Source organism: Oncorhynchus mykiss, chromosome 1, assembly GCF_013265735.2.
Source record: "Oncorhynchus mykiss isolate Arlee chromosome 1, USDA_OmykA_1.1, whole genome shotgun sequence".
NCBI classification, from domain to species: domain Eukaryota; kingdom Metazoa; phylum Chordata; class Actinopteri; order Salmoniformes; family Salmonidae; genus Oncorhynchus; species Oncorhynchus mykiss.
Genome location: NC_048565.1, coordinates 45,531,741 through 45,559,594, shown reverse-complemented (window position 1 = coordinate 45,559,594; position 27,854 = coordinate 45,531,741). Strand labels below are relative to the sequence as shown.

Sequence of the window (27,854 nt, the reverse complement as noted above, 5' to 3'; positions counted from 1 at the left end):
TATCATATATGCATAGTCACTTTAACTATACATTCATGTACATACTACCTCAATTGGGCCGACCAACCAGTGGTCCCGCATATTGGCTAACCGGGCTATCTGCGTTGTGTCCCGCCACCCACCAACCCCTCTTTTGCACTACTGCTACTCTCTGTTCATCATATATGCGTAGTCACTTTAACCTATCTACATTTACATACTACCTCAATCAGCCTGACTAACCAGTGTCTGTATGTAGCCTCGCTACTTTTATAGCCTCGCTACTGTATAAAGCCTGTCTTTTTACTGTTGTTTATTTATTTTCCTACCTATTGTTCACCTAATACCTTTTTTGCACTATTGGTTAGAGTCTGTAAGTAAGCATTTCACTGTAAGATCTACACCTCAACATCACATTCTTAAAATAAAGTGGTGATCCTAACTGACCTAAGACAGGGATTTTTTACTAGGATTAAATGTCAGGAATTGTGAAAAACTGAGTTTAAAATGTGTTTGTAAACCTCCGACTTCAACAGTAAATATATATATATAAAAATCAGAAAAATCTGATTGCTTGCAGCAGTGGCAACAATTTAGCTGCTAAATTAGTATAGAGGAAGCATTGCCCCAAGCCCACAAACCATCAACTCTGTCAACAGCTGAAAGAACGAAGACATTCACAGTGTGTTTAAATCCTGTAACCTTGGGGGTTACTCAGGGGACGTGCTGTTCTCTCTGTTTAAGAGGGTAGATGCTGACGGCTGTAAAGCAGAATGACAGAGGGAGGAGACCCTGCTGGGTAGCTCGGAGGCCTCATTAGAACAGGGGTTCTGTGCTATACAGTCATCATAGGGGTGGGGGGAACCAGCCTCTAAGCCATGCCCTGTCTTACTGACGGTGATGATCCAGGGAAAATACCAGTACTCACTATACCAGGCCAAGCCAATCACACTGAAATGTATGCCTAGGAAGAAGACAGACAATATCTGAAAACATTTCAATGGAGAATATATCACAGCAGTACAATTGGTCCTCAGTACTCCGTTTAGGTATGTATATGTGGGTAATCGTACCATATGACATTTCTTAAAACTGCAATATGTCACTTTTTGGGCGACCCAACCAAATTCATTTATTAATATGAGTTATAGATCTGTCTTTGTCATTGAAAGCAAGTCTAAGAAGCGGTAGATCGGTTCTATGTGTGCTGTTAAGTTTTGTTTTTGCGTCTTTTACTTTCAGTTTTGTACACCAGCTTCAAACAGCTGAAAATACAATATTTTTGGTTATGGAAAATATATTTCACAGCGCATCTTTAATCTTTTTGTTTTTTTAAACCTTTTTTTCTATGTTATTTACTGTTCAATGTGTACAAAGCTAACAAAGCTAGCATATATTAGATTTGAACTCTTCTAGAATTCTTAATTCTTAGAATTTAACAATGGTCTTCCTTTCCTAGGACATCAAGCATAGAGGCCGATGCAGTAGTCTGTCGCCATGGCCTCAGATGCAAGTCACATGTTGGAGGCGGCCTTGGAGCAAATGGATGACATCATTGCAGGTAAAAGTGATTGAACTCATTATCATATTCCAGTATTTTGTCACTTTAATCTTTCCCTAATACATATAATCCACTTGTCACATTTCTTATTATGCTCTTTGGATTCACCATTGAAAAAAATTAAGCAAAGCTGAGAGATACATTTGGAATACAAAAACAAACAGGATCAACTCGTTAATTTCTTTTGAAAATAGCTCATTACAGCATTGTACCTTCTTTGTACACAGTTACTGCCCAGCCAGCACATTTGGTTTCTTGGAAGTTGTGGAAACGTATGTTTTTAGTTGCTTATTTGTTCTGGTAATGAAGCCATTAGTTTACTGACTGGTAAAACAGAATGCTTTTTTTAAACATTCTGAACATTCTGAAAATTTTGCCTGTTCTGGGAATGTTAGTTTTTAGGTTGCCGGCAGGTTCTGAGAATGTTTTGCTTTGGTTCCCTGAAACTTGTATAACATTCTGAGAACGGAAATTATAGTTTAAGATATTATATAACGTTCGGAGAACATTCTCTAAATGTTGTGTATGTCTTAAACAAAATGTAAAGGTTTTTGAGGTTTCACTGAATGTTTCAAGAGGACTTTAAATAACACTTCTAATAATCCTAGCTTAATTTAGGTTAACTGTTTTGAACTCCAAGCACAGATGGGACACATGTAAATTAATTTGCTTAGGCATTAACCATGCAAACACAAATGTTTTCTTGTGGCACAGCAACAGTGAGATTCAGATGTACAGTCAGGTTCATAAGTATTTGGACAGTGACACAATTTGCGTAATTTTGTCTCTGTACGCCACCACAATGGATTTGAAAGGAAACAATCAAGATGTGCTTTAAGTGCAGACTTTCATCTTTAATTTAAGAATTTTGTCAAAATTATTGTATGAACCTTATAGGAATTACAACCATTTAGCCCGCCAATTTTAGAGGCTCAAAAGTAATTGGACAAACAATCATGAATTAAATTGTGAGTTTTAATACTTCGTTGCAAATCCTTTGCAGTCAATGACTGCCTAAAGTCTGGAACCCATAGACGTTACCAGATGCTGTGTTTCTTCCCTTGTGATGCTCTGCCCGGCCTTTACTGCAGGGGTCTTCAGTTCCTGCCTGTTCTTGGGGCGTTTTACCTTCAGTTTTGCCTTCAGCAAGTGAAATGCATGCTCAATTGGATTCAGGTCAGGTGATTGACTTGGCCATTGCGGCACATTCCACTTCTTTGCCTTAAAAAAGTATTGGGTGGCTTTCGCAGTATGCTTCGTGCCCTTCTCCATCTACACTGTGAAGCGCCATCCAATGGGTTTTGAAGCATTTGGCTGAATCTGAGCAGATATAGCCCTAAACACTTCAGCATTCATCCTGCTGCTTTTGTCAGCAGTCATGTCATCAATAAATACAAGGGAACAAGTTCCATTGGCAGCCATACATGCCCACGCCATAACACTACTTCCACAGATGAGGTTGTATGCTTCGGATCATGAGCAGTTCCTTCTCTTCCCATCATTCTGGTACAAGTTGATCTTTGTCTCATCTGTCCATAGGATGTTGTTCCAGAACTGTACAGGCTTTTTCAGATGTTGTTTGGCTAACTCTAATCTGGTCTTCCTGTTTTTGAGGCTTACCGATGTTTTACATCTTGTGGTAAACTGTCAGTATTTACTCTGGTGAAGTCTTCTCTTGACTGTTGACTTTGACACAGATACACCTGCCTCCTGGAGGGTGTTCTTGATCTGGCCAACTGTTGTGAAGGGGTTTTTCTTCACCAATGAAAGAATTCTTCTGTCATCCACCACAGTTGTTATCCGTGGTCTTCCTGGCCTTTTGGTGTTCCTGAGCTCACCAGTGCGTTCTTTCTTTTTAAGAATGTACCAAATAGTTGATTTGACCACACTTGATGTTTTCTCTCTGATGGGTTTGCTTTGATTTTTCAGCCTAATGATGGCTTGCTTCAATAGCAGTGACAGCTCTTTGGACTTCATAGAGGGTTAACAGCAACAGATTCCAAATGCAAATGCTACACTTGAAATCCACTCTAGACGTTTTATCTGCTTACTTGTAAATTAACTAATGAGGGAATAACACACTGGCCATGGAACAGCTGAGCAGCCAATTGTCCAATTACTTTTGGTCCCTTAAAAAGGGGGGGACCACATATAAAACGTGCTGTAATTCCTATACCTTTCACCCAATTTGGATGTTAATACCCTCAAATTGAAGCTGAAAGTGTGCACTTCAGCTCATATTCATGACTTAATTTCACCTTCAATATGCTGTGGTAGACAGCTAAAATATTAATAACTTGGTCAATGTCCAAATATTTATGGACCTGACAGTATGATCTTCTCTTCTTTATCCATGCAATTAGTACACTGCGCCACTCATATGCCATGTTTTTATAACTCATACAACGATATTCATTTTATATATTCAACAGACCCCATTACAAAGGAAACAAGCACTCATTAAGATCAGGTGTGGCCAATGAGTGGGTGTGGTCATGATGGCTATAACACTTAACAAGATAGAGTATAACATTTTGTTGACGCTGAGAACGGAATGTACTAAACTGAACAAAAATACAACACAACATGTAAAGCGTTGGTCCCATGTTTCATGAGCTGAAATAATACGTACATACGTAAAAAAGCCTTTTGTGCACAAATTTGTTTACATCCCTGTTAATGAAGATTTCTCCTTTGCCAAGATAGCCCATCCACCTGACAGGTGTGGCATATCAAGAAGCATATTCAACAGCATGATCCTTACACGTGTGCACCTTGTGCTGGGGACAATAAAAGGCCACTCTAAAATGTGCAGTTTTATCACACACCAAAATGCCACAGATGTCTCCATTTTTTAGGGAACGTGCAATTGGCATTCTGACTGCAGGACTGTCCACCAGAGCTGTTGCCAGAGAATTTACTGTTAATGCCACTATCATAAGCTGCCTCCAACGTTGTTTTTGAGAATTTGGAAGTACGTCTAACAGGCCTCACAACAGCAGAGAACCACGTGTAACCAAGCCAGCCCAGGACCTCCACATCCGGCTTCTTCACCTGTGGGATCGTCTGAGAGGGCAGAGTGGGGCTGCTGAGGATTATTTCTGTCTGTAATAAAGCCCTTTTGTGGAGAAAAACTCATTCTGATTGGCTGGGCCTGGCTCCCCAGTGGGTGGGGCCGGCTTCCAAGTGGGTTGGCCTTTCTTAACATGCTCTGAATGTTCTGAGAACATTACTTTAAATATAACCATGAGTAAACCTGCAGAAAACGTTATGTTGAAGTACTGAAATTCCCACAGAATAATGTAAACGTTCTCTGAACTATTTGAAAACCTTCTCAATGTTAAACCAGTTGGAGACCAGTTGGAAACCAGTTTTTTTTGACATGGTACATACTGTGATACTATAATAGTAATATAACAATACATGCCATTTAGTAGGTGCTTTTGTCCAAAGCGACTCACAGTCATGCGTGCATACATTTTCGTATAGGTGGTCCCAGTGGGAATCAAATCTACAATTGTGTAGTTCAAGCGCCGTGCTCTACCAACTGAGCCAGAGAGGACCATGATGTGTTTATATAATCTTTGACGCCATAACTCATGTTTAGAGACATGGAGGACAGGGCCTGTCTACTCATGCTGAAGATGCCCAGCAGGCAGTGATGGCCTGAATGACATATAAAAACAGTATTCATAGTGTGGATGGAAATCTCCAGCTAATGCATTTCATTCCAACACGCTGAAAACACAGAGGCAGCTCTCTAGCTACTAGCTGGCACTGCCACAATGTAAGATGTTTAACCTAACTCTAACTGTAACCACACTGCTGCCCTAACCTTCAATTAAGACCAAAAGACACATTTTTGTTTTCATGAATTTTTACTTTGCAGCTAGCCAATCTAGTGCAAATCGCTCAGCTCTGTCTCCTGGACAAGATCCATCCCAGTAAACGTCAACCTGCCAAATACAGTTGATGTTGCAAAGATGAAGATGGATGAAAGAGATAGCATTCAAATGAAGAACCCACACTGGCTTACAGTATGTCAGACCTTAATGTTATTTCAGAGGGCTTTGTTGGAGATCCTCCAGGATAAGGAAGGAGCATGATTGGATGTTTAGCTTGTTTACAGTGGAAATCAGATAAGTCTGTTCTGCTATGATGTGCTCCCAAGATATGAGTGTGTTTTAATGGCGTCGTCCTTTTTCTTGCGTGTACAGTATGAATCCTGTTTAAAGGGTCTATGCAGTAACAGTTTGTGTGTGTGTGTGGGTGGGTGGGTGTGTGCAGTGTTTTCTGTAAGTACATGGAAGCAGCCAGATATAAAAAGTAGCCAGCCATGGAATTCTGGGTTGGGGGGTTCCGGAACTAGCTCTGTTTTGGTGGCTTCTGGTACATTCTATTGCCTTGCTTCCAACTGAAATAAACAGCTAAATTATTGAATACCTTAATGACTTTACCTCCCAAATTGGTAAGATGAGTTGTGGTATTGAGTAGAAAGACATGATTACTGAAAATATATGAATTGTATGAATTCAGTGTGTTGTTAGTTGTTTTGGATATTGTCTAGGCTTCTCTCAGCCCCATGACAAAATGTGTAGTATTGCAGGGAACGAATGTTGTCTCTGTGACCCCCCCCCCCCACATGCTAACTTTGCTGCTGCTGCTGGAAAAATCAGAGGGGAAACATTCACACGGGGATGTGTAAATTCACTCACAGGAGACGATTAAGAAGCATCGTGCTCTCCCTCCTCCGTGAAAATTAATTTGACTGCAGCCAACCACAGCGTACAAAAATAACGCAGGTAGGCCTACCGAGAGGCGGGACAGACAGCAGATTGGCAAACCAGCTGTTTCCCTGTCATCATTTTCTTTGTGACTGTCCTATCAATAAATCGCTAAAAGATGCATATCATTCGTTCTAACGGGAGAAGTATATGTAGACTTTTCTGACTAGCGAATGTAAACTTTGAAATGAAAATAAGTCTGGTTGATATATGAAGTAGAAAAAGTAGCCGGCTTACAATGAGTCTGTTATCGGCTATTTAGCCGAGTGCCAAGCTTTTTGGAAAGCCACTGCGTGTGTACCCATGCGTGCAAGCATGTTTGTGTGTGTGTGCGCGTGTGCGCGGCTGTTAAATTAGGGACAATACTTTGTAGGGAGTGTGACTCGGGGTCACATTCCCTGCAGCAAGCTCAGCTATTGCCAACATGATTTAACTAATAGAGGATAAATGTTTAATGCAGTCAGTCAACAAATTAGAGTGTGGGGGGTGGAGATCAACATGCCAGTTTGTTGCCGAAAGGATCAGCAAGACAACTTGTTACAATCAGACTGTGGAGAGAGAAAGGCATGCAACACTGACAACCACGGGATTCATCATGGAGTCACGTACTGTGTGTTGGGGAATATCACAGCAGTGTGTGTTATTGTGTAAATCTAAATACATCTGGTCTAATATTTGAATATCATGCCACTGGTCCTCCCTTTCCTCTCAATCCACCATGACAAGAAATCAGGTTCAACAGTCAAGTGAATATGCTTGACTGACCAAGTTGTCAAGGTGAAAACAATATGTTCACAAACTAAGCATTGCTATTACCACAGTAAGATATGGTCAGTTAGAAGTCAAGTGTATTACTTTACTATGCAGCCTTGGTGTGTCACGAACTACAAATAGAATTTAATCCAAATGTAATTACTGCGAGGAATCCCAATCATCATATTTTGAAATACTGGTCTGATTACATTTGAGTATTAGAACATACTTAGGAAATACTTTTCGTTTTCAGTACACGTGGGAAACGTCTCTGAAAGGCACTTGACATTAAGGTATACTATTCAGGTTATGAGTTGCTGCAGTGGTGGTGGGCTTGAAAATATGCCACCTACTGGTTATTTCCGGGACATCTGAATGAGATGAGCGACACAGTCATATAATCATCTTGAGTTGAATAATTTGTTTCTTTATGTTTTTTCACTTATTGTCAATCGATACTAGGATAATATGAATTAGTTATTTGATTAGTATTTGGAAACCTCAACCAACTTCAAACTATGCTCAGACAAACAGAAGAACGTACTCAACTACTGTTTAACTGGGCTGGCTTGTTAACTTGTTTAAGGCGTTTTATTGCACCAACTCTTTTGTAACAGGCTTGTGATCTGAATAAAGCTGAGTATACTAGATATGAGATGAACAGAAAACAGGGCTATTTGGCTGTAGATACCCGTAGTTATGATGTCTGTAAAGAGATGCAGTTGAGCATGAGTATATAATCTCTTATTTGTATCCCCACTGACCCTCAGGCAGGCACAGGCATATTTACGGAAAATCTAGGGTTTTCTTTTCTACATCGTCCTCAAATGTCAAGCCAACCAAAGCATGCACTCAATGTACCATGGTTTTGCTGCATGTTTTTCCATCAGCGAAAGTACGGCTGTTTGTATACATAGATATGGACAAGTCCCAGATCTGTTTGTGCTACATGTTATGACATTGACCATAGGAGTGGGCAAGCCAACACAAACAGATCTGGGATCAGGTTAGTACTGCCAAGACCACCAGATAAAAAAAATAAAACAAGTTTTTTAATTTGTTACTTTACTTCACTTTTCTGCTAACATAACAATAGGAAGAAACATCATTATGATGTCATGATACGTCAGCCAGTTGAGTGTGAAGGCATTTGGGGGACAGAAACATGGGACAACTCTATCTACAGGCCCATGTGACCTCATGGCCAACCCGAGTATCATAGGAGTGGTGAGGCCATTTTCATATTGTTTTAGATACCCACAGACCTCTAGGGCACATAGGCATTCCCTGGTCTTAACCAAGCTATAGTACTTCACCGTGGCCTTATCAATGTAAATGTAAAATGTCCTCTGTCCTGACCTGTCCTGTACGTCACATCATCTCTAGTTCCATAATGGCAAAACAAAGGAAATGTATTTGCATGTTCTGCCTCGATCTGATGTTAGTGTAAAGTAGGCTAATAGGGAAAAAGGAAGCGTATTGGAGCATTAAGATGTCATGATAATACACTGCTGCTCTGATCCTCTCTCCGTAATCTGGGATTAGCTACCAAACGTAAAATCTCTTCTTTCAGGCTCCGCACTGTACACTTGTTGCTCTTACCTCGGGCTCTCAGACCCTGTTCCTGGAGTGCTACCCTCCTGTAGGTTGGACGTGTAGAAGGGAGCTGAGTGGGTCTGATACTGCGATATGTATATGCGCTGATAGTACATATCTTGTCCACTACAATGACTCTTTGTCCTTTGTCCCTGGCAGGCTCCAAGGCTGCAGCCGAGTACACCAACGGCCTGTTTGAGCTGGGCTCCCCGGGCAGCGCGGGACCTCTGCAGGTGCTGCAGCTGGTTGAGGACCTGAGGCTGGCCCTGGAGCTGCAGCCCAGAGAGGAGGAGAGGGACACCCTGAGGGCCCAGGTCCCCAGCAGCACCGCTCACATGCTCATGGACTGGCTTGACATGGACAGGTACTCAGAAAGGGTCTCGGTGAGTAGCAGGAAGCACACCTGGGTCTACGGAAATGCTGTATTTTTCCATTACTTCTGCCAACGATGTCAATTAACCATTACTTATGCCAACCATCTCAAGTAGTTGTTACTTATGCCAACCATATAAAACAACCATTACCTTCACCAACCATCTTTAGCAACCATCGTCATCTTCCTTTGTCTAACAACATATATTTATGTATAGGCTATAAACAGATAATATAGATGAGCATCATTCATTATTTGCTCAGAATGTTATCACAGTTGTTTACAGGCCATCTTGGGTCAGTAGGATGAATAATATTATGTGGAACATTTCAACTTCTTATTTACTTCCAATTGAGGCAGGTTCTCAATTTTCATTTTTTTCTCTCTCTCTTTGTATCACATTGAAGGAGAGAGGGTTGGTTCATTGCAGCAGCAGCTGCTGTGTATGAGTTTTAGACAGACCTACAACTATTCCTGGGTGCTGTTAGATCTTAGCATGGCTGTGTCTGGGACTAAGGCTGGCCATGTTTAAAAGACTCAACGTGTTCCTCAGAGACTCCTAATAGGGCTGAACTCAACTTCCTGCCTTGTCCCCTCTTTCTGCATTACTCACAACCTCTCCACTCTCCCTCTTTCTAATCACCCCTCTTCTTTTCCTCCTACTCTCCACACTCACTTTTTCCCCTCTCTCTACTCACTCCACGTCCCCTCTGTTAGCTCTGTATGTTCTCTGTCTGGTCACCTCAAGCACAGCTGAAGCACTCTGGGGTGTTAGGGGGTAAGTCAATCAATTCTTCATGTGTTCACTGTTCAGCTGGAGCAGCACATCGAGCTCTTAGTCTATAGATTTATTTGGGAATGTCACGCATGTTTCTTAGTTTTTTGTTTTTATTGTTGGCTGTGAATATCATGACCAGGTCTACGAGGGTATGCAGGCACTTTACATATTTGGATCATATTTAGGAAATGACAAGCACATGATGATACTGCTACTGTGAGCCAGGGCTTTGTTCATTGTGGCCGAATGTTGACGTGAATGTTTGACGTTGTTATGGAATACAATGTCTTGTCATTGGCCGAGGCTGCAGTAAACAACCTGTTGCCGGGGCTAAGGGGCCAATGAAAGGCTCTTTTTCCCCCTCTCTCGGAGTCGGAGAGGCTAATGCTTTTTCTATTCAGCAGGGGTCTTACACGCTATACAGTCTCTCTACTGAGACCCCCATCTCTACTGGCCCAGAGCACGATTAAACACACACACTCCTCCATTAAACTAAACACACTGCTCTCTGAGGAACTGATTCCCTCCACAGAGGAAATAGGATCAAGCTCCCTCTGTATGTTATTGGCAGGAAGAAGAGAGACCCTGTGATGCTCGCTATCGCTGACCTGAAGCTATTGTCTGTCGATCGGAGAATGTCAGACAGTAAGACAGGGGTCAAGTCTGGCGCAGAAGAAGCACGAGATTGAAGATTTTGCCTTAAAGGGAAAGTTGTTGCCTTGACTTATACAAGGAGGGATTGTTTGAAAGAGAGATGGGGGGGGGGGGAAAGAGTTATCCTGGTGATTGTCCGACTCAGCAGTCAACATAGCCAGGTGCAGGACAGAGTGCACAGTCAGCCCCTTCAAGCCCTGAAAGCAGTGAGTGTAGCTCTGTAGCAATGGAGTCACTGGAGCACTCCGCTTCCTTGTTGCAGTTCCATAGCAGGGCTGGGAATATGATCAGAGCACATGCACTCAAGATGGATTACCAAATCTGTTTTCTTGTTGAGCCTGACGACGTTTGCATGATTTGCATCCCTCATGATATGTATGCATTCTTGTGCTCCTGGGTGGCGCAGAGGTCAAAAGAACTGCACCGCAGTGCTGAGGCACCATTACAGCCTAGGGTTCGATTCCAAGATTTGTCACATCTGGTCGTGACAGAGAGTTCCATAGGACAGTGCACAATTGGCCGTCTGGGGTACGAGAGGGTTAGGCCGGTGGGGCTTTCCTTGGCTCATCGTGCTCCAGTGACTCCTTGCATCTGGGCTGGGAGCCTGCAAGCTGACTCCGATCGTTAGTCGAACAGTGTTTCCTCTGACACATTGGTGCGGCTGACATCTGGGTTAAGCGAGCAGTGTGATAAGAAGTAGGCGCCCAGGCGGGTCATGTTTTGGGGGACGCATGACTCGACCTTTGCCTCTCCCAAGCCAATTCAGTAGTTGTAGAGATTAGCCATACCACCCTGAACACGCCAGTTCAAAGTCAGGCCTGGTTAGTACTGGGACGATAGACCGCCTGGGAATACCAGGTGCCATAAGTTCCAAAAAATATAAAAAATGACAAAAATATATATATGCATTCTTGGCTGTCGTTGAGCCATACCTGTGGTTCAGGAGAGGACATATCATGTGGGTCGTTCCACAAAATGAGTGCCTTTTGAGTCCCTTTGATATTTAAAAGGCCCAGTGCAATCAAAAACATGATTTTTCTATATATAGTTTTTTATATATAATTCCAAAATATGAGGTTGAAATAATACTGTGAAATTGTGAAAATTATGATAATGCTCTTTTAATGTGAAACTTGAAACTTCAGAAATGGAGTTTTGGCCTGCCTGGTGACATCGCTAGGTGGTAAATTAGTGAATAGACCAATAAGAAAGACAGTTCCAAACCTCTGCCAATAACAGCTAGTTTTCTGTTTTCCTCACTCAGACTACTCCCAGACAGTCCTAGCATAGCAAAGCTTGAGAAATTCCTCTTGCTAAGAAGCTTTTTCTGTTTCTTTTTTTTACCATTTTGATTGAAAACAATCATGTTAAATTGTTACACAGAATGATTTGACATTGAGATAAAAAAAAAAACTGCTGCAAGTAGAAACTGGGCACAAATATTGAATTGTATAAGCATATTATAATAAATTAAAGGCCTTTTAATATAGACCACATAGAAACTACTACTCTGGTGGTAAAGTGGTGCCATCAACTCAGTATTGAGAGAAATAAATGATATACTCACAGGAAGGTGTGACTCTCCTCTCTGTAACTAGAACAACAGTAGTTTCTTTGATAACTGTATTTGTCCCGCAATTACATTTTGAGCAACGGTAATTTGGTCGTGCTTATTAGAATGCACCACTCCTCCATGCGCACAGTAGGGAGAGAGAGTGGCTCGCTCACACAGCAGCCGACAGTGAAACAGGGACAGGCAGATACTTTCATATGGTACATTTTTGGTCAATTGCACAATGCAGTTTGAATAAATCATAAATACAAATTGCACTGCCAAGTCAAAGGGTCGCAAATGCGAGTGTTTTGGTCACAGTTTTGAGCCCTGTTGTAAAAGCCCTAGTTATTGTGTTGCTTTGACAGTCATTTCTGAAGATAAGTATTTATTTCCTGTGATTAGTGATTCATTTTTAAGGTTAAAAAAACTAACGATCATCAGGTTGCTAATGGTCTGGTACTCAGGGCTCTATCGTCCCTCTAACCACTCTGACATCAATGCAAAATGCAATAGAAAATCACATCAAACACTTATCCATCAGAATAGCATGGTCCTTTAAAAACTCACCTCACGTTGATGATCAATTTGAAGAATTGATTGTGCAGTTATACAAAACGTAGCCTACTGCACATTACCCATAGCAGAAAAACATAAAACAAAACTGATTTAAGATGTCTTCGGTGCATAATTGGTCTAGCCGATACTCCAAAATTAAACACATTTTAGTAATCGCCTTTGAGTGTGGACTGTATTATTATGCATACTGGGTGGACTGGTTACCTTATGCAAAATGTCTATCCATGATTCTGGAAGAGAGCCCTAGGCGATGCTGATGGTTCATTGATTGTGCAGGCCTGCTTACAGGTAGCCTATAATTATAGTGAATTTGTATTGCATTCTGAATAGCCTAGTAATAGGGATTTTTAAAAATATTTTCATAATTAATTGGGTGGCACATTAACTTTAGCTACACAGAATTTCTCACCACCATGCATTTCCATCTCCTCCTCTCTCCCCTTTATTCCTTTCTCGAGCAGGCAGAAGGGCTGTCAACTGTTTAGTGAAATGTATTTTGTTGCGAAAACATATTACTAACGAATTAAGCACGGGGTAGCTCCAGGTTTAGGGTTGGAGAGCCCATGGTATACAGAGTTTGGGTGGAATATCACCTGTCGCACAGCGAGAGCAATCTCCTCAAATAGTGGTTGATGCATGGAGTGAAATAAGTGTTCTTATATTTATTTCGCAGCTGCTCATATTAAGCACAGCTCAGCTATAAAATCGAAGTAGCCTGTCAGGCATCATTGAAAAATGGACCGGCCTCCATTCGCTATTTGAGTGCATACAGATTACATGTATTTTTCCCCTGCCCCTGTTCCTGCCCATTGATAATGGGCCATTCTAAATCCAAGCTAATTTGACATATTAGTAAAGATTCAAATGAGAATAGTCTGATGGGTGAAGATATGATCACTTGATGAGAGAACAGCTGTGCAGCCTGAGGCTGCTTGAGTGTGAAAAACTGTTGAGTGTGAAAAACCCAGCAGCATTGCAGTTCTTGACACACTCAAACCAGTGCACCTGGCATCTACTACCATACCCCGTTCAAAGGCACTTAAATCTTTTGTCTTGCCCATTTACCCTCTGAATGGCCCACATACACAAGCCATGTCTCAATTGTCTCAAGTCTTAAAAATCCTTCTTTAACCTGTCTCCTCCCCTTCATCCTCACTTATTGAAGTGTATTTAACATGCAACATCAATAAGGGATCATAACTTTCACCTGGATTCACCTGATCAGTCTATGTCATGGAAAGAGCAGGTGTTCCTAATGAATGGTACACTCTGTGTATATTTCCACATTATGAGGTTGGAATAATACTGTTAAATTATGATAATGCCCTTTTAGTGTAAGAACTGTCTGAAAAGACAGACTGACATTTTTGCCTGTTTTGGTGGGATGGAGTTTTGGCCTGCCTGGTGATATCAGCAAGGGGTACATTTGTTAATGAACCAATGAGAACGAGAGTTCAAATAATCTCTGTCAATAACACCAAGTTTCAGTTTTCCCCTCCCCACTCAGATCAGGAGGGACTGGTGCACTTCACAAAATAGATGGCTTCATGAGGAGGAAAATTATGTGGATATATTGAAGCAACATCTCAAGACATCAGTCAGGAAGTTAAAGCTTGGTCGGAAAATGGGTCTTCCAAATGGACAATGACCCCAAGCATACTTCCATAGTTGTGGCAAAATGGCTAAGGGCAATAAAGTCAAGGTATTGGAGTGGCCATCACAAAGCCCTGACCTCAATCCTATAGATATTATGGGCAGAACTGAAAAAGCACGTGCAAGCAAGGAGGCCTTCAAACCCGACTCAGTTACACCAGCTCTGTCAGGAGGAATGGGCCACAATTCACCCAACTTATTGTGGGAAGCTTGTGGAAGGCTACCCGATATGTTTGACCCAAGTTAAACAATTTAAAGGCAATGCTACCAAATACTAATTGAATGTATGTAAACTGCTGACCCACTGGGAATGTGACGAAAGAAATACAAGCAGAAATAAATAATTCTCTCCACTAGTATTCTGACATTTTCACATTTTTTAAATAAAGTGGTGATCCTAACTGACCTAAGGCAGGGAATTTTTACTAGGATTAAATGTCATGAATTGTCAAAAACTGAGTTTAAATATATTTGGCTAATGTGTATGTAAACTTCTGACAACTGTGCATACATACAGTAGAAACAACATCAATATATTCAGAAAATAAGGAACTTACTTTGATAGGAACGCACACATGTCCAATGTTATTATTTGTAAGGAAAACAAAAAGGAAGGCAATGTAAGTGGCAGCCAGAAAATGTTCTAATTCGTGCCAGACTGCGCGACTGTCTGCAGACTTGATCTGCGCAAACATTAGTGAAGTGCATGGGCTCTCCTCGGAGAGAGAAGTTTGTCCGGCTCAGTAAAGCCTCAAACATAAATTGTCCGCAATGCTGAAATGGGCAACTTCTATGTGAATTAATGAGGAGGCAGAACACACCTTAATTCAAACAGTTGTTAGAAAATGCAACTTGTTAAATAATTTGACATTTACAAATTGAAACAGCTTATAGATAATTAGCAGGAAGCGCGTGTTAACTGTACTGTTGCGTTATAATCACATTTTGGAGCAGAGTGCATTCTGACATCACGTACATAAAATAACTCAATCTGGCGCGACCGTTAAAATATTTGGAACTCACACATGAAAAGGTTAACAGAGGGTCTAGCACGATTTTTCCTATTTGTCTGCCTCTTTAGTCCAGGGTGCATTGTATGGTGCCGTTGCCAGAGATATTATAGAAAGGAGGTAGGAATCTTACAAATGCAGGAACGTATAACACCCTACCCAGCAGACTGTCGACCAATCGTGTTCACGATTCCAAAGCAATACGATATTACAGATAGCTAGTTAATTATCTCACATATCGGAAAAGGAGTGTAATGTTGTACTTCTTGTTGACAAAATTTGTGCTAACGTTGGATTTTTGAGCTAGCTCCGAATAGACTCCCATTCTCTCCTTGAAAGAGAGCACTCCAAGTCCCAGAATCGCCCAGAATGCACCACGTGACCCAATAACGTAGCATGGGCAACGTTTCCCATCTCCTCCAAAGTATATCTGCCATTGTAAATGTTAGGCACGTCGATCTGCTGGTGGAGCATGGTGAGATTGTAGACTCCTAAATTGATAGCGCAGTTTGTTTAGGCGATTTTACAACTAACTAAATCAAATCAAATGTATTTATATAGCCCTTCGTACATCAGCTGATATCTCAAAGTGCTGTACAGAAACCCAGCCTAAAACCCCAAACAGCAAGCAATGCAGGTGTAGAAGCACGGTGGCTAGGAAAAACTCCCTAGAAAGGCCAAAACCTAGGAAGAAACCTAGAGAGGAACCAGGCTATAAGGGGTTGCCAGTCCTCTTCTGGCTGTGCCGGGTGGAGATTATAACAGAACATGGCCAAGATGTTCAAACTACAACTAAGACAAAACAAATTATACCACAAAAAGTATTATTTTGTATCACATCCGACCGTGATTGGGAGTTCCATAGGGCGGCGGACAATTGGCCCAGCGTTTCTCTCCCTCTAAACACAGAAATAAATGTTTTGGCCTTTACAAATATTATTTTGGCCTTTATTCAGATTACAATCGCTCACTTTTTAAAAATGAAATAACCTCCAAAATATTGTTATATACAGTGGGGCAAAAAAGTATTTAGTCAGCCACCAATTGTGCAAGTTCTCCCACTTAAAAATATGAGAGAGGCCTGTAATTTTCATCATAGGTACACTTAAACTGTGACAGACAAAAGGAGAGAAAAAAATCCAGAAAATCTCATTGTAGGATTTTTAATGAATTTATTGGCAAATTATGGTGGAATATAAGTATTTGGTCACCTACAAACAAGCAAGATTTCTGGCTTTCACAGACCTGTAACTTCTTCTTTAAGAGGCTCCTCTGTCCACCACTTGTTAACTGTATCAATGGCACCTGTTTGAACTTGTTATCAGTATAAAAGACACCTGTCCACAACCTCAAACAGTCACACTCCAAACTCCACTATGGCCAAGACCAAAGAGCTGTCAAAGGACACCAGAAAAAAATTTGTAGACCTGCACCAGGCTGGGAAGACTGAATCTGCAATAGGTAAGCAGCTTGGTTTGAAGAAATGAACTGTGGGAGCAATTATTAGGAAATGGAAGACATACAAGACCACTGATAATCTCCCTCGATCTGGGGCTCCACGCAAGATCTCACCCCGTGGGGTCAAAATGATCACAAGAACGGTGAGCAAAAATCCCAGAACCACACGGGGAGACCTAGTGAATGACCTGCAGAGAGCTGGAACCAAAGTAACAAAGCCTACCATCAGTAACACACTATGCCGCCAGGGACTCAAATCCTGCAGTGCCAGACGTGTCCCCCTGCTTAAGCCAGTACATGTCCAGGCCCGTCTGAAGTTTGCTAGAGAGCATTTGAATGATCCAGAAGAAGATTGGGAGAATGTCATATGGTCAGATGAAACCAAAATATAACTTTTTGGTAAAAACTCAACTCGTCGTGTTTGGAGGACAAAGAATACTGAGTTACTGTGAAGCATGGGGGTGGAAACATCATGCTTTGGGGCTGTTTTTCTGCAAAGGGACCAGTATGACTGATCCGTGTAAAGGAAAGAATGAATGGGGCCATGTATTGTGAGATTTTGAGTGAAAACCTCCTTCCATCAGCAAGGGCAATAAAGATGAAACGTGGCTGGGTCTTTCAGCATGACAATGATCCCAAACACACCGCCCGGGCAACGAAGGAGTGGCTTCGTAAGAAGCATTTCAAGGTCCTGGAGTGGCCTAGCCAGTCTCCAGATCTCAACCCCATAGAAAATCTTTGGTGAGAGTTGAAAGTCCGTGATGCCCAGCAACAGCCCCAAAACATCACTGCTCTAGAGGAGATCTGCATGGAGGAATGGGCCAAAATTCCAGCAACAGTGTGTGAAAACCTTGTGAAGACTTACCATCAATTACCTCATATTTTGATAATTGACACTTTTTTTGGTCACATGTGTGTTATTTCATAGTTTTGATGTCTTCACTATTATTTGACAGTAGAATATAGAATATAGTAAACAATATATAGTAAACATTTTGAAAAACCCTTGAATGAGTAGGTGTGTCCCAACTTTTGACTGGTACTGTACTTTGATAGTAACACACACATGTCCAAAGTAATTATTAGTAAGGAAAACAACAATTAAGGCAATGCAAATGCCAGCTGGAAAATGCACCAGGGGGAAAACGTTTGGGCAGGTTTGGTTCTGACTGGAGATGCGCAAATGTCTCGATTCTTAAACTGGGGAAACACTGGGAGAGTGCTTGGACTTTCATCGAAGAGAGTAGTTTGTCCAGCTCATCTAGTTGATCCTCACCTCTTATTAGCCTAGCATGCCTAGCCTGACAAGCAAAACTGGTGCTCCAACAAATTAGGCCTAATTAGACAAAAAAAATTGAGTCGTTTGAACAAGATAATTAGGGATGTGCATGTTTCCATTTCAAGACGATTCATTACGTACAGTATCTAGATACATGGGCTCTGACACAATACAGGTGCGATACGTTTTAGTTTGAAAAGTTTGCAATGTAGCCTATGAGTTTTGACCCCCCACTTTGGTTCTGAAATCACCATCACCCACTGATTAACTTGTCATTTTTGCAGATGATGTGTTTGAGCTTGTAATATATCAATATTTATCGTTTACAAATGAGATATGACATAGCCAATGAATACATAGCACAACTTTGGATTTCACCCCCATCTCAAAGTCAAATGGTTTTGACCGTTTAGAAGTTTTTACGGAGTGATCTCCTCCTCTCCCTACGGACATGCAGTTTACCTCGCAAAAGTGATCCCTGTCCTCGTTAAGACATTATCAACTTTACCTTGTGTATCTAAAAATTACCATATACTGTACACTGATTGTTTAAAGCAAAACTACCAAAACTATTGCTGATGCGGAACCATGAACAATCAAAATAAAATCTATTGAAAGCCCCGTTCAGCAGCTATAGCTGAGTTCTGTCAATGGTAGCTTAATTTTATTCTGGTAAAACACCATTTTCAACAGCGCATAGATAACTAATCTAGCAAATGACATATGTTGTCACTCAACTAATAAAGCCTAATATTACGCAAGCCATTTTAGAATTTGAATGCTAACGGTGCCAGATGTGCAAGATCAGGAACAGGCTGCCTACCTTTCGTTGCTCAGCGCACAAAGCTGAGTACAGTGCGCAAAGCTGGGCGCAATGTGCAGTTTGACTAGGCTACTGATATTGCCTGGGGTTGTTCGGCATGCAAACTTACTTGTAGATCGATGACTGTCAACACAGTTATTTGCAGTTCAATGAAGCAGAGGACGCATCAGTTGTCACAAAAGATTAGGTATTTTCGGAAAGTAGAAATAATGTAATATGAGCAAAACATTTTTGTGAACTGGCGATTCGTAACGTTTGAATAGATTTTTTGGACCTGCTACAATTGGATTGGTTTGGGGTCCATGGCCCAATGCACTTGTATCTTAAACATTTGAATTGGGGACCGATGCGTATCAGTGAATCGTTACATCTGTCCCGCCCTGACCTGAGATATCTCTGTTTTTGTAATTCTATGTTGGCCTGATATGGTTCCCAATCAGAGACATCTGTTTATCGTTGTCTCTGATTGGGGATCATATTTAGGTAGCCATTTCCCTTTGGTGTTTGTGGGATTGTGTCTATGTGTACTCGTCAGCACTCGCAGCACTCGTTTGTATAGCTTCACGGTTCGGTTTGTTATTTTGTTAGTTCGTTCAGTGTTCATTCTTTAAATAAATAAGAAGGTACGCATACCACGCTGCGCCTTGGTCTCCTTCATACGACGAACGTGACAACATCCCTAATAATGAGCTGTTCAAAAGACTTAGTATCCTGTTCGAATGTGTTAGTATCTCGTTTGAACGACTAAGTAAAAGTAAAAAGAAATTCTAGTATAAATGTTTTCTTTTTTACTAAGTCGCTCAAATGAGACACTAAGTCATTCGAAAAAGATCATTCCAACAGTCTACTTTCTTTTTTTTTTTGCCTTGGGCTTTAGGGCTTCCATAGACAGACTATTAAAATAAGATTAAATAAAAAGTTACACTATTCAAAAAGCACCTACATAGTGGAATGACCCATGTGCAAATGTCTCTGATGCCCCATCCATCCCTGTGACTAAGGGAGAAAAGAGAGGAGAGAAGGAGTGATCTGGACAATGGTAACAAAACTGTAGGGTGTTAAGACATAGGATCACAAAATACATTAAAGGCTACGTGCATCACAATCACACTGTGCTCTAAGTCTAATTCACTTTTTTACTTACTTTACTCAGTCAAGCTCTGCAATGAGCACCATCTGTCTGACACCGAGTTTACAAACAGTCTGAGTCTGAGCCTCACTGGCTGTAACCCATGATTAATTACACTCTGCGAAGAAGAGACAAGTTGCAGCATTCCCTACATACATGTCACCCCTCCCACCCCCTGTGTTTTTCTGTCTCTGACTGTGCTCTTTGAAGTGTGTACATGAATACTGTCAGAGGCAGCCAAATGGTTCAGTGAGGAGGGGGATGAGTTTGTTTTAGAGAAAGATCCCATACACAGGAAATGGGGGGTCCAGATAATGATTTCCAGTCGGACCTAAGGCTAATGGTAGGAGGGCTGTTGCTTCATTGCTTAGTCTAAAGAGATAAGGAGAGAGAAGAGAGAGAGGGGTGTGTATGTGTCTTTAATGGTGCTCCCTCTCATCTTAAGCCACAGTCTTGTTCAGTTCAGGCTTGCGTTGTGACTTTAAGTTAATAAGAGGAGAGAAAAAGGGAGGGAGTGACCGTTTAGGAGAGACCATCGAGGAAAGAGTGAGCAAGAGAGGAAAAGAGAGAAGGGGCGATACCGTTGAGGAGAGCAAGGGAATAAGAGAGCGAGAGGAAAATAGAGAGAAGAGAGTTGAGAGTTGGCATGGTCTGTGTCTCGGCTGACAGAGCCTGTTGCTCTCTTTGGGCTGCCTGGGTCCTCAGTCTCAGTCACAGCAGATGTTGAGGTGACTGGCTGCTGCAGCAGACGTCTCTCTCTTTCTCTCTCTATTTCTATTTCTCTCTCGCTCTCTCTCGGCGGAAAGATTTGGACGGTTGTCTCACCACGTCAAGGAGGGGAGTGAGGAGGGGAGCTGTGAGGCTGCAGTCTGGGTAATAAATCCTATCACAACGCAGCGGAGCACCGAGCAGCACATAGAGGGCCAGCTAGAGCCTCTCCTCTCCAGGCTGCAGCTCTCTAGAGCACCACAGCACTAGTCACTCCATTGCCAGGATAAGCAACTCAAGAACCCAAAATAATCTCAGGCAGCAATGGGCCGACAACATGGAAAGTGATATTGACTTTTATAAGCATTTCACTTGGCTTAAAAAGGTGAGTGCATGTGCCTCAAATGTTGGCTGTTTTTCTCCGACTTGAGGTATGTTTCTTGAGAAGGTTTTCTCAGTGCCTAGGTTTTTGCAAACTGTAAGAATGAACTGCACAAACATGAGAACGGACCATATCCCCATGAGATTGGTATTCCTATGAGGTGTTGCTGTCCGGTCTGGTAATAGTTTTTCCTGATGCATTTCTACTAGTTTGAATGTGAGTCTAGTTGCGTATCCTGGTGAGCTTATGTGTCATGTTCGCTGGAAACGTGTTATCAGATGAGAGGCATTACAGCACAAACCAGCTGATGTGTGTTTTGCAAACAGAGCCTTGGCGCTGTTGTTCCTCTGTCTCCGCGATGCTATCTTGTGATTATGTGATATCACAGCACTCTGCTGTGTAATCAAAAATGCCATGAAATTGCCATTGACGAAGACTTGAGAAGGTGGGTTTTGTAAGGTGGGTTTTCCCCAAGTAGACATACCAGGGTTTGAAATTAAATATAATGGTAGGACATGTTTTCGCAGGCTTGGCGTGACAGTCAACAGGAGAGTTAATTTAGTGGCTTGTACAAGACAGGTCAGGGTTGTTGTGAGTTATTAGGTAGTGGAATAGTGACTAGGAGTTGTGCCAAGAATGCAGAGCACGTCAAGAGGTGGAACCACTTGACCGCAGCCTAAGTGGGCATCATGCAGCCAAAATAAACCACTCATAACATTATTTTATAGAAAGAAAGGAGTAGTACCTACAAATCAAATCAAATTGTGTTTGTCACATACACATAGTTAGCAGATGTTAATGCGAGTGTAGAGAAATGCTTGTGCTTCTAGTTTCAACAATGCAACAAGTAATCTAACCTAACAATTTCACAACAGTTACCTAATACACACAAGTGTAAAGGGATGAAGAATATGTACATAAAGATATATGAATGAGTGATGGTACCGAACGGCATAGGCAAGATGCAGTAGATGGTATCGAGTACAGTATATATATATATGAGATGAGTTATGTAGGGTATGTAAACATATTAAGTGGCATTGTTAAAGTGGCTAGTGATACATGTAATACATAAAGATGGCAAGATGCAGTAGGTGGTATAGAGTACAGTATATACATATGAGATGAGTAATGTAGGGTATGTAAACATTATATTATGTGGCATTGTTTAAAGTGACTAGTGATACATTTTTTACATGTATGGCAGCAGCCACTGCTGTTTAACAAACTTATGGCCTTGAGATAGAAGCTGTTTTTCAGTCTCTCTGTCCCTGCTTTGATGCACCTGTACTGACCTTGCCTTCTGGATGATAGCGGGGTGAACAGGCAGTGGCTTGGGTGGTTGTTGTCCTTGATGATCTTTATGGCCTTCCTGTGACATCGGGTGGTGTAGGTGTCCTGGAGGGCAGGTAGTTTGCCCCCGGTGATGCGTTGTGCAGACCTCACTACCCTCTGGAGAGCCTTACGGTTGTGGGCGGAGCAGTTGCCGTACCAGGCGGTGATACAGCCCAACAGGATGCTCTCGATTGTCCATCTGTAAAAGTTTGTGAGTGCTTTTAGTGACAAGCCAAATTTCTTCAGCCTCCTGAGGTTGAAGAGGCGCTGCTGCACCTTCTTCACGATGCTGTCTGTGTGGGTGGACCAATTCAGTTTGTCTGTGATGTGTACGCCGAGGAACTTAAAACTTACTACCCTCTCCACTACTGTCCCGTCGATGTGGATAGGGGGGTGCTCCCTCTGCTGTTTCCTGAAGTCCACAATCATCTCCTTTGTTTTGTTGACGTTGAGTGTGAGGTTATTTTCCTGACACCACACTCTGAGAGCCCTCACCTCCTCCCTGTAGGCCGTCTCGTCGTTGTTGGTAATCAAGCCTACCACTGTAGTGTCGTCTGCAAACTTGATGATTGAGTTGGAGGCGTGCATGGCCACGCAGTTGTGGGTGAACAGGGAGTACAGGAGAGGGCTCAGAACGCACCCTTGTGGGGCCCCAGTGTTGAGGATCAGCGGGGTGGAGATGTTGTTTCCACCCTCACCACCTGGGGGCGGCCCGTCAGGACGTCCAGTACCCAGTTGCACAGGGCGGGGTCGAGACCCAGGGTCTCGAGCATGATGACGAGTTTGGAGGGTACTATGGTGTTAAATGCTGAGCTGTAGTCGATGAACAGTATTCTCACATAGGTATTCCTCTTGTCCAGATGGGTTAGGGCCGTGTGCAGTGTGGTTGCGATTGCGGTGTCTGTGGACCTATTGGGGCAGTAAGCAAATTGGAGTGGGTCTAGGGTGTCAGGTCGGGTGGAGGTGATATGGTCCTTGACTAGTCTCTCAAAGCACTTCATGATGACGGAAGTGAGTGCTACGGGGCGGTAGTTGTTTAGCTCAGTTACCTTAGCTTTCTTGGGAACAGGAACAATGGTGGCTCTCTTGAAGCATGTGGGAACATCAGACTGGGATAAGGATTGATTGAATATGTCCGTAAACACACCAGCCAGCTGGTCCGCACATGCTCTGAGGATGCGACTGGGGATGCCGTCTGGGCCTGCAGCCTTGCGAGGGTTAACACGTTTAAATGTTTTACTCACATCGGCTGCAGTGAAGGAGAGTCCGCAGGTTTTGGTAGCGGGCTGTGTCAGTGGCACTGTATTGTCCCCAAAGCGAGCAAAGAAGTTGTTTAGTCTGTCTGGGAGCAAGACATCCTGGTCCGCGACGGGGCTGGTTTTCTTTTTGTAATCCGTGATAGACTGTAGACCCAGTAACTGTGCTGACTGTCCACCGTAAAATTCAACTGCAACAGAAACATTTGTTAAGGCCATTAAAAGCAGGCGGTGCCCCTCTTGCTAACTGCACTGTACACAGTCGTCATGCATTCTCAGACAGTGGGATAATATTTTGCTCACTTTGGATTTGTCCTTCACTCTCTCCGCCTACAATATGTCTTCAAGAGGTATCAAACAGCCATGTAGCTCATGGCATAAGAGAGGGGTTAAGGGAAATTCCGTTGTGGCTTGGCCTAGCCTGAGAAAGATGCCTCTATTAGTTTCCATAGCAAATGTTTTGAGCTCTCTCTCTGTACAATGTACTACAGCTCTAGGTGCTCTGTTTAAAGAGAGCTGGGTTATATTCATCAGTGCACATTGTAGTAAAAGGCTTTCCAACAAAAAGCAAAAATGAGTGTTTCTTATTGGACAAGTTCAAGTAGTCCCTCCCTGTTTCAGTTTATTTTATTTTGTTTGGTGCCTACCCACTGGGCACACACTGGTTGAACCAACGTGGAATAGACATTGAATTGACACCTGTGCCCAGTGGGTATTGTACACAACCCTGTTCTCTGTAACATGCGTCACATCCCCTAAGAGGAGAGGAAGTGGTCATTTGTCTGTGTGGCAGAGAACGGGCTGGCTCTCCTCTGCTTTGGCTTGGGTTTACAGCCAGTATCATGACTAATCACTGCTAAAGAACTCCATATGGACTTTGTCAGGATTCAGGAAGTGATGTAACCAAGCCCTTTGATCTCGTGGACATCTAGCAGCACAGCAGGAACCTGGGAATAGCTTTTGCTTTGGTGCATTGTTTTATGTAACCATGTTCAACATCAATCATGGGGTACCTGGCAAAGTAAGTATTAAGTTAAGCGGTAAAGAAATATTAAGTATTAAGAAGCATTAAGTTAAGCACACTCACATACACACACCTCTCCTCTCAAACAAATTCAATCAATCAATCATATTTATTTTATAAAGCCCTTTTTAACACCCAAAGAGCAAGCAATGCAGATGTAGAAGAACAGTGGCTAGGAAAAACTCCATAGAAAGACAGGAACCTAGGAAGAAACCTAGAGAGGAATCAGGCTTCAAGGGGTGGCCAGTCCTCTTCTGGCTGTGCTGGGTGGATATTATAAGAGTACGGCCATTTAGGCCAGGTTGTTCTTCAAGACGTTCACAGATGACCAGCAGGCTCAAATAATAACCACAGTGGTTATAGAGGGTGCAACACCCACTAGCTCCCGAGTGGTGCAGTGGTCTAAGGCACTGCAGCTCAGCGCTGGAGGCGTCAATACAGACCCTGGTTCGATTCCAGGCTGTATCACAACCGGACGTAATTGGGAGTCCCATAGGGCGGCGCCCAATGTCGTCTGGGTTAGGGTTTGGCCGGGGTAGGCCGTCATTGTAAATAAGAATTTGTTCTTAACTGTCTACATTTGAGTCTCAGAGAGGTCATATGATAATGGATAGTATGTTGGTATGGAAATGCTGTACCTCCTAGAAAGTGAGTTGTGAAACTGCCTTCTGAGTGGACTGCCCTTTTGGATGACCTCAGAGAAACTGCTCCATATATGTGTGCTGTCAGTGCGATCTGAAGCAGTGGCCCCTAGACCAGCTATTTAAGACAGGATTATCTGAAGCCGTGCAGTGAGACAAAACCCAGCTCAGCGCTGCACACAAGTCACAGCATGTTACTTTTCCCCGCTGTGACAGACCTTATGACAGGTCCCCAAGATGATCACATGGTGCTGTGGGTTTTCAGAGAGAGAGAGAGAGAAAGAGAGAGAAGCTCAGCTCGCAGGCTTAAGTCAAGAGCATGATGTTAAGACATCCCTGGAGAAGTTCTCAGGGACTGAGGAAGACAAGTGTTAAGCCCTAGTATGAAGTCAAGGGTCTTTGCACCGATGTAGTGGTTGGTTGAGAAAGTGTCCTAATGCGCCACGTCAGCTGACTGAGGCCAGTGAGAAAGGAAAAACTGTATTCCTCTGTAGAGGGGGATCTCACTGGTCTTTAAGGTCTGAGGTTTCACGCAACAAACTATATCTAATTAGTATAAATTAGGTGTATTCTTTTATGTAAATCAGTGAAAACACTTGTTTCTGATGTTAGGGGTCAAAGAGTGTGTTTTTTGTATGTTAATGCCACATGGTCACATTTCACATTGTTGTGATGTTAAACGTGTTAAGGATTTTTAGCCGAGCTTAAATTTGGGTGTCAACACAGGTTTACTGGTTCCTTTTCTTCAACCAGCTAGCTCATATCAGAAACTGTGTTTGAAATGGAGCAGTCCTCCAGCATGCTGTTGGCCAGGCCTTTGGCTGCAGCCTTCAATACTGTATCTGACACTGAATGCAGATTAGACAACAGTGCAGTAGAAACAGTGTGTACCCATACCGGGAGTCGAACCTGGGACGCCTGAGTGAAAACCAGGAATCCTAACCGCTAGACCATGGGAAGATGTTGCTAAACACAATACTTGTCATATTTCTGCTTCTTTATTGGGTCAGTGCGGATGAATCATTGAATGGTTGATACTAAATTGTTTAGCCTATTCAGTGACCGTCTTCAACCTTTCTCATCCTCTCCTTCCCCCTCTCCACCTCTCTGACTCCTCTTTGCCATGTGTGTTGTTGCAGGTTAACCTCTGCTCCCCGGTGAACAATGAGAGCTATCAGGAGCGGCTGGTTCGCTTAGAGGGGGACAAAGAGTCTCTGGTGCTCCAGGTAAGGTGCTCCTGTCATCTGTCGCCCCACCATCATCCTTGCAGGATTATAGTTTAGCTTTTAGAGAGAGATAGAGTGAAGGAGGAGCACTGAGAGAAACAGAGAGACAGAGACAGGCCCTGACAGTAAATCTCAGTAAGACAAAAATAATGCTGTTCCAACTAAGGTCCAGTTTCCAGGACCACAAATATGAATTCCATCTAGACACCGTTGCCCTAGAGCACACAAAAAACTATACCTACCTCGGCTTAAACATCAGCACCACAGGTAACTTTCACAAAGCTGCGATCGATCTGAGAGACAAGGCAAGAAGGGCCTTCTACACCATCAAAAATAACATAAAATGCGACATCCCAATTAGGATCTGCCTAAAAATACTTGTTATAGAACCCATTGCCCTTTATGGTTGGAAGGTCTGGGGTCCACTCACCAACCAAGAATTCACAAAATGGGACAAACATGAAATTGAGACTCTGCATGCAGAATTCTGCAAAAACATCCTCCTTGAACAACATAAAACACCAAATAATGCATGCATATCAGAATTCGGCCAATACCCGCTAATGATCAAAATCCAGAAAAGAGACGTTAAATTCTACAACCTCGTAAAAGGAAGCGATTTCCAAACCTTCAATGACAAAGCCAACAGCTACAGATAGATTAACCTAGAGAACAGTCCCCTAAGCAAGCTGTTCCTGGGGCTCTGTTCACAAACACAACCAAACCCCACAGAGCCCCAGGAGAGCAACAGGAACATAATTAGACCCAACCAAATCATGAGAAAACAAAAATATAATTATTTGACACATTGAAAAGAATTAACAACAAAAAAACAGAGCAAGCTGGATGCTATTTGGCCCCAAACAGAGAGTACACAGTGACAGAATACCTGACCACTGTGACTGACCCAAAATGAAGGAACGCTTTGACTGTGTACAGACCCAGTGAGCATAGCCTTGCTATTGCATAGGCAGACCTGGTTCTCCTTGCATAGGCAGACCTGGTTCTTCTTGCATAGGCAGACCTGGTTCTCACACTGCCCACTAAAGGAGGTGGAAGCTGGGCTGCACTTCCTAACCTCCTGCCAAATGTATGTCCATATCAGAGACACAGTGAAGAACAAAAAACGATTTAAATACAATCCATATCCATTTAAATCCATTTATGTTTATTTATTTTCCCTTTTGTACTTTAACTATTTGCACGTTGTTATAACGCTGTACATAGACATACTATGATTTTTGAAAGGTCTCTATTCCTTTGAAACTTTTGTGAGAGTAATGTTTACAGTACATTTTTTATTGTTTATTTCACTTTTGTT

The 27,854-nt window shown here is 42.4% G+C and overlaps 1 protein-coding gene across 7 annotated transcripts in view; it reads left to right on the top strand.

Annotated features, from left to right (window-relative positions):
* The window catches only part of LOC110523834 (liprin-beta-2), a 110,429-nt gene that overhangs the window by 27,487 nt on the left and 55,088 nt on the right, over positions 1–27,854 (top strand). For 4 of the 7 annotated variants that reach the window (XR_002473493.2, XR_005051864.1, XR_005051866.1 and 1 more), the window contains exons 2-4: positions 1,439–1,540; positions 8,833–9,056; positions 26,447–26,533. Coding sequence is in view for 1 of the 7 variants with exons in the window: in XM_036978445.1 (XP_036834340.1) it covers positions 1,477–1,540; positions 8,833–9,056; positions 26,447–26,533 (375 nt within the window). In the remaining 6 variants the exon portion in view is untranslated. Of the gene's footprint in view, positions 1–1,438; positions 1,541–8,832; positions 9,057–9,723; positions 9,825–20,341; positions 21,055–26,446; positions 26,534–27,854 lie in introns of those variants that run through there. The other 3 variants (XR_005051868.1, XR_005051865.1, XR_005051867.1) reach the window with 3 other exon arrangements.